The sequence below is a fragment of the Mchenga conophoros genome, linkage group LG3 (genome assembly GCF_057382185.1).
Source record: "Mchenga conophoros isolate Kocher_MC1m ecotype Shallow Benthic linkage group LG3, M_conophoros_male_GT1.1, whole genome shotgun sequence".
In the NCBI taxonomy this organism is placed as follows: Eukaryota; Metazoa; Chordata; class Actinopteri; order Cichliformes; family Cichlidae; genus Mchenga; species Mchenga conophoros.
In genome coordinates, this window is record NC_140528.1 from 62,471,470 (window position 1) to 62,479,406 (window position 7,937).

Consider the following 7,937-nt stretch of genomic DNA (forward strand, 5'->3'; position numbering starts at 1 on the left):
TACAACTGTATCATGCAGCACTTTTTCTGGCCAGGAATGAAAGTGGATGTACTGCGGTTCTGTAACACCTGTCACACTTGCGAGCTTGTGCCATGCCTACCGTTGCCCAGTGGAAAACATGAGGTGATGAAAAAAGAGGTGAATTGCCTAGAGGACAATGGTTTAGTCCAGCCCACTTACAGACCTTGGATCGCCACGTGTCTGCTCACCCCTAAGTCTGACGGTACGCCCTGTTTCTGCACAGATTTTTGTTATTGCTGTAACTGTCTGTCAATGGAAAATTGTATTTAGTAGTCAGTATAATCTTTTAGTGATATAAGTTTGCATATGATAGAATACTGCATGTAGTTATTTGTATTAGGAAATATTCAACCATGTATACTTAGAGGCATATAATCAATTGTGTGTGATCTCTAACAGGCTGCAGGCTTGGTGTGCACTCCAGGAATGCACCCCCACGTCCTGGGAGCATGAGAGTTCGTACCTTGTTTTATTGTTTTACGGTAGGATTAACGTAGCTATGTCTGTTTTAGTTTAAGTGCTTCTTTACATATAGATGAACTGCTGGACTTCCTCACCATGTTATTTAGGGTGAGGGGGAGACTGCCCTCTTTGTGACCAAGGATGTACCTTTTGTGCCTTCATGTTATATGACCCTTTGATCAGCAGGACACACACACACACACACACACACACACACACACACACACACACACACACACTGAAGTATAAAATAAAGACAGGAGCAGTGCTCAGCGCGAGTCTCTCTGTCTGGAGGCTGCCCTTGCTAGCAAGAAGTCCTGTGTGTTTCTCTTCTCTGAGTCTTTACTGAAGAAGTGTTTTATAACATTTTCCTTAACACTGTCTGTGACTCATTCCCACTCCCTCATACGGAGGACTGCATTGACAGCATCGGTCCTGCCAAATTTATCACTAAGTTGGATCCCTTAAAGGTTACTGGCAGGTTACCTTGACCCCCAGAGCCTGTGACGTTTCTGCATTTGTCACTCCTGAGAATTTTATGGAATTTTATGAATTTTATGTTTTTTAAGTACACTGTGATAGCATTTGGCATGAAAAACTCTCCTGCTATATTTTAGCATTTGATGCATCTGGTATGTGTATCTGATGATTTGGTGATATACACAGATGCTTGGGTGGATCGCATAGTCATCCTAGAACCAGTGTTTCAGTGGCTAAATCAAGCCTCCTTAACCCTTAATTGTGCAAAATATGAGTATATTAAATTAAATATTGATAAAGCAATAGTTACATATATGGGTAAGCAGGTTGGTTTTGGACAGGTTCATCCAGTGGAGGCAAAAGTCCCTGTAATACTGAACTATTCGGTTCCATCCAGTTTGTCTTGTTTTTTTGACCGGATGTACAACCAGAACCAGCAACTAATGTGCTGGGTGTTGTTGCCACAGGATTAACACCTTGTGCTCAAACGTAAGAAAAGCCTCAGTGCCTCCAAACACATTCTCCTTTTTTCTTTTCCTTTCTCTTCTACTAACAGTACCACAGTTGTCACCTACACCCTGTTGGCCAACTGCACCAAAGGTGGTCGGTCCAGGAAATCTCATTCTTGACAATCTGCACGTTTGATTTCGCAAAGATTTTCCATTGAACGCCCTTCCTGACACAAAACTCCATATCTACCAGAGCTTGCCATATAAGGTTATTCCTGAAAAGGCTGAATGTTCAGAGCACTGTACCAATTCATGAAAAGTTGACTGGATGACAAAATTGTAAGACCAAAATGTGCACAAGCAACAGGGATGATTGATGCCCTGTTGCTTCTCTAACCAGCCTTGAGCCTTGGTTGGATAACTTGAGATATTAAAACCCTAGAGTATGGAGGATGACTTTTGGCAGGATGAGTGGAGACCCACAAAATCTGTGATGACTGAAATCCAGCAATGCTTTGGTAGACTATGGTACCATAGCTATGCTAATTTCCTTTTCCAGTTGTACTTAGCACCCGCCCACAGTGGCAGACTTACTACCAAATGGTTTGCTGATCATATTATTACTGTGTTTGGCCAGCCACCTCACCTGGCCTGAACCCTTTGATAGTTCTCCTTGCTAATATCCACTAGAGTAGGGGTCAGCAAACTGTGGCTCCAGAGCCGCATGTGGCTCTTTCATCCTTATACTGCGGCTCCCTGTGGCTTGGGAAAATAAATTAAAGTATTTAGGCGAAGTGTATTTTATTTGTGTTAGTTCTTTTTTTACTTGTAGTTCTAAACTGGAAGATTATTGTGATGTTGAAATATTAAAATTACATTATATTTTATTATTCTTCATCACTCAAAATAAGCGTCACACTCGCACAAGCCAGTATACCCACCAAAACGCTGTGCATCGAGACTTTCAGCCCCAGGTTGGCCAAGTATGGAGTAATGTAAGAAAAGAAAAATATCAGAAGAAAATAAAACATTCAATGATGCCTGGGCAGATTCATTTGCATTTACTTCTGACGCGAGTGACCGACCAATATGCCTAATTTGTGGATTGTTGATCTTCGGATCCACATAAGTATGTGAGCAGCTATTCTCCACAATGAACTATGTTAAAAAGAATAGCCAAACAAATCGATCACACCTCACAGATGACAGCTTACAGTCCTGCAAAAAGATGAAAGTGACTTCGTACTTTTCTCATTAAGCACTTCATGGATTTCATAAGCAACACATTCTAGTTGTTTATACAAAGCATAAAAGGTGAACAAAAAGCAATATATACAGTGTTATCTTCATTTTAGATGTCAAAAAGTATTTGCGGTTCCCACTGTTTTATTTTCCGAGGAAACCGGGTCCAAATGGCTCTTTGGGTGTTAAAGGTTGCTGACCCCTGCACTAGGGTAAATGCTAAATTTATCCACTTAAACAAGTTTAATCAAACATAAGCAAATATCCATCAACAGCTGCCCAATTAGCATGTGATTTAATGGGGCACAATTCATACATTTTCTGTACTTCTAAAGAAAAAACAAAATGATTTGGTGGATAGAAAAATTCATTGCTAATATAAATAAAATACTATTATAACAAATAAATATAAGTGAATAAGCTCCCAAACAAAGATCAGCATTTGGTCTTTCATCTCAGCATGTCAGCAAGCATCCAAATTATTCAGCAGAAATGTAACTTTTATATAGAAATAATCATAAGTCCTGTGATTACTTTTGTATTAGTTCTATGAATTGATCTTTTTTCTTTTCTATGCTGGATATATGTTCATTTTCTTGTAATGTTTTTGTTCTCTCGTTTTCTTTTGTTTCCCACTGTTCAAAAGTCCAGTTTGGCCTCTGGGTGGTGCTACACATTCAGATTTTTTGGTTTCTGCAACACGCTGTAAACTGTGTCGACCTGTGTGAGCCGTTGTTGTGCCTCCTCCACTGTGGCAGTCTCTGAAGTATTTTGGTTGTTGTTGCCAGCAGAAGAGGCTTTCACTCCTGGAACAGTGTAGATGGTATCTATTGTGTAGCTTGCCATGGAGTTAATTTGCTCTCCTGGGCTGTTGGTCTGGCTGTACTGAAGGATGTCTGCATTCTCATAAGCAGGGTCAGCATCACTTGACGAAGACACAGTAGAGGCTCTAGACTGAGATGATGGCAGAGTACTAATGGGCTGGCTTTGTATTGAGCGGATAGTATTAGTTGGAGCCTGTAAATAATAAAGTCAAATATTCAGTCACATTATGACACACCACTGCACAAGTTATATAATATAAAATATAAACAGATATAAATATCTGTTAGTGAATGCAGCTTACCTGGTAGGATTTCCATTTTGCTGAAAATAATCTTTTAACTAAAAAGAAAGAAACTGTTACGAAGACGCAGGCGAGTAAAACACAAACAATAATAAATGCAAGCGCTCTCGTTGGTGGAGGGTGTTGTGCATTCTCTTTATCATCAGGATTAGAGTTATTAAAACCTGCAGACACAGAAACGTAATTTTAATGAGCAATTTTTTTCAGACATAAAAAGTAAAATAATTGTATGACAAGAAACAACAATGTACATATTTAAATAACAGGGGAAATATAATTCATGTAAAATGAATCAACAGCATGTTATTTAAAATTAATATTTAATACTTACACCTTGTTAATGTTTCAGAAGAATTACTTGTGCTAACATGGTTGTTGCCTCTACAGACCACAGCTCTGTTCTCAGTGAAGATGGTGATGTTGACCTCACTGAATGATTTCTGAGATCTTCTGCAGCTGTCTTCATCACAAACAGACCAAAGCCAATAATCCTGAATGGAGCAGTTTACTGTGATACTGCAGAGTCCAGCAGACTGGTTGGAGCCCAGCTTTAACATTGTAATAACAGGTGTGGGAACCATGTCTGTAACATTGAGCCAAACAGATAAATTAATGATTTAATGCAAAAAAGAGAACTGACAATGACCCAGGTGATTCTAAAATTGTAGGATATATGATGTTGTGATTAAAGACAATGACAGATTCTGTTTTTCTTTCAGTCACAAAGAAATGTAAAAGCTTACTGTAAGACAAATTCTACTAAATCCAGAAATATTTGAATATTTAAAATAGGACAAGACAAAGTTCTGCTTATAACTTACCTTGAACAATGACTTGATGTTTCTCTGACACTGAAATAAAGTCACGGCTGAGTGAGAATTCATATATGCCAGCGTCTGTATCAGCCAGGTTTTTAATACACAGGGAGAGGTTTCCAGCACTATAAACCACTCTGTCTTTGTATTTTGGATTGATTTTTCTATCATCAGCAATAATTGTCTTGTTAAATTTCCATTCGACACGTTCATATTCTGGCAATTTCTTAACATTCAGACACACTGAGCTGTTTTTTAGTCCATAATATGTCGTTGGTGGGTCCTCTGCCATGAGACCTAAGAGGAAAAGTGCAGCAAGAGTCTTAAAATACATTATTAAACCTTAAAACCACAACATGCACACAATAGATATATTCTAGTAAGTGTATGGTGTATGAAAGAGGAAATCACTTTGACATCCTTTGTTTTGCAACATAATGTTGCAAAACAGTAATTCCTTTTTAATCAAACTTCCAAGGAAAAAATACATTTAATTTCACTCATTAAACTTTGCTTCATTCATCACAATTGCATTTTTTCCCTAATGAAATCTCTGATACATATCTTTAAAAAATGATTTGATAATTAGGTCAAGTTTGGCATTAGTTATGTAAAGAACAAAAACATTTTCATTCAGCTTACCTGTAACAATCCAAAAACTCAGAAGCAGAATCATTTTTAATCTACACAAATTTATCTGAACGTAAGAAAAGTGGAATTCATAAACAGGAAATCTGCTGTGCATGGTTTCTCTGCTGTAGCCAGCTATGAATGCAGCAAATATGGCAGGTGTCAGAGAGAAAAAGAAACGCTTCAAAGCCCAGGAAGCGATGCATCATCTGCTGGATCAGAGAAAGAAAAAAAAAGTCTGCCAAATGCAGCTAAACTACACTTCAATTAATTAATGATGATCCAGATATTTCTGTTCATTCATAAATGTTATGATTAAAATACAAGAGGTGACGAAGACATTAGGGTAGTGTGTGTGTGTGTGTGTGTGTGTGTGTGTGTGTGTGTGTGTGTGTGTGTGTGTGTGTGTGTGTGTGTGTGTGTGTGTGTGTGTGGTGCTGTAAAGACTTTAGCCTGTTGCAAATAAATCCTAATATTTAAGGTTAAACAAGAAGAGATCAGGGTTAGCGTGTGGAAAATAAGAGAGAGCAATGGTATGAAGGAAACAGATGCATACGTATGTGTGGTTTTTGTATGAAGTCTGTGTGCAAATGTGTCTGTGGTTGTTAGCATACTAGCACAGAAACATTTTACATTATGGTTAGAGCCGGAAGCAGCAAGTTTTCACATTGAAGGAATTGATCTCTTATCAGATGCTGGTAACATTTATTTGGCATCTAAAATTTATGATTTTAAATATTTTGCATTGTGAATTAAATACACATTTTACAAACTCATTGTTCCTACTAAAGTGCACTATAAAGGTCACAGAGAAGAACCAGGCAAATATAAGATGAAGGACAAAAAAATGCCTATACTACTGTAGTACCAATTTATTGTGGTATACACTGTCTATATACTATGGTAAGATATTATCAATCATATAAGATGAAGAGTGGAAAAGTAATTGGTCCAGAAGTATGAATGTTTATGATAGAAGGCAGGGGATTTTATAACCATATTTTTCAACATAATCTTGGAGAGTGAGAGGTTGCCTGAAAATTGAACAGAAAGAGTACTAGGACAGGATGATGTGCAGAGCTGCAGTAACTACAAATGGATAAAGTTGATAATCGATATCTTTGTGGAATGACATCAAGGCGATGAGCAGTGAGCATCAGAGAAGAAGCACTACAGATGTCATGTTTGCTTTGAGAGTGTTGATGGAGATGAGGTCAGAAGGAGAGCCTTTGAGGAAATGAGAAAGCATATGTTAGGGTACAAAGAGTGTAACTGCGGTACTGCAAGAGGAAGTAATGAGTGGCCGTGAAATGTGAGGGTGGTGTAGGACATTGTATCTGTAGTGAGAGTAGAGTAGTAGCGGGTGGAAGAGAGCCTGGAGAGGTGGAGAGAAAAGGAATGAAAGTCATTAGAAGCGAGACAGAATACAACTCGGTCCATTACTTTGGATGGATCAAAGGATGGATAAGGGTGAGTTTCAAGGGTGATTTCTGACAGAAAGATAGCAGCAAGAGTGAGAGAGAAGGTTTACATGATGGTAGTGAGACCTGCAGTGGCTGGAGGTGGAGCTGGAGATGTCCGGATTTTAATTGTGAGTGACAAGAATGGACAAGATTAGAAATGAGTACATCTGAGGAACAGCTCAAGCTGAGCAGTTTGGACATGCTGAGATGGTCTGGACATGTGCAGCAGAGGGATAGTGGACATACTGGACAAAGGAGTTTAAGGATGTGGTGAAGGAGGACATGCAGATTGTTAACGTGAGGTGGAGGCAGATGATCTGCTGTCACAACCCTAAAAGGGAGCAGATGAAAGGAGAAGATGACCTTTCATCTTCTCCTGTCACGGTCAGCGGTTTGAGTTTTTGTGAGTTTGTAATTCTTTTGGGTTGGAAAAGCATTTTATGTTCACACTCTATGTCTCGCCCTTTCGTGTCTTGCCTCTGTGTTTTAATGTTTGTCTCTGGTCTTTTGTCTCTTGGACTTTATATGTAGTTTAACTTCCCTTGTCTCATTAAACCTGATTTGCTACAGCTCTTGTCCCACTTGTTTCCTTTCCCCTCTATACCTGGGCTGTATTTATTGTCTCTCTTTGTTGTGTCCTCCTTCAATGCTGTGTGTTTCCTAATTATTTTTCTCATGTATATGTTTTTGTTATGCTTTGATTGACAGATTGATATTGAAATGATTTTAATCACTCTCTTAAAAGAAGTCAAGAACCCAAACGAGGCCAGATACGGACCCAGGAGACAAAATTCAGCTTTTATCCGATTATTAAGTGATGACATGACGAATCCTACTTCCGGGCCTAAAGTAGTCTGCGTTTAACATGGCTTTTGTGTTGTTAACATGTTTAATGCTTTGTATTTTCTTCTATTTAATCTCAAAAAGCTCCTAAAAAAAGTCAGTGATCACTGTTGACCTCCCTCGGCTTTTATTGCCACTAATCATTTATTTAAGCTCAGTTTTTAAAACCTTAGGATGTAACTACAGCCCAGCCCATGCAGCAGTATATGAATGACTAACCTCGTATTGTGACCACATGGGTGTTACAGTGGGTGGTTCTTGTATTCACTGAATAAAAGGCTGCAGGGAAGGCTGTTCTTTGAAGTTGGCTGGGAAACAGGTGAGGAGCATTCATCTCCAAGAGCCTGGTTCTGGCCAGGCTTCCCTTGCAAGTTAAAATGGATCGCTGTTTGTCTTGCTTTGTTCA

At 38.8% G+C, this 7,937-nt stretch overlaps 1 protein-coding gene across 1 annotated transcript; it reads right to left on the minus strand.

The window, feature by feature from the left end:
• Nucleotides 1-2,284: 2,284 nt before the first annotated feature.
• Nucleotides 2,285-5,614, minus strand: LOC146579924 (uncharacterized). Its single transcript, XM_085269547.1, has 5 exons — nucleotides 5,238-5,614; nucleotides 4,602-4,892; nucleotides 4,112-4,363; nucleotides 3,781-3,944; nucleotides 2,285-3,671 (listed from the first exon to the last, which is right to left on the minus strand). Exons 1-5 carry the CDS (start codon nucleotides 5,338-5,340, stop codon nucleotides 3,324-3,326), a joined length of 1,158 nt encoding a protein of 385 aa, XP_085125673.1. The 5' UTR covers nucleotides 5,341-5,614; the 3' UTR covers nucleotides 2,285-3,323.
• Nucleotides 5,615-7,937: the final 2,323 nt, after the last annotated feature.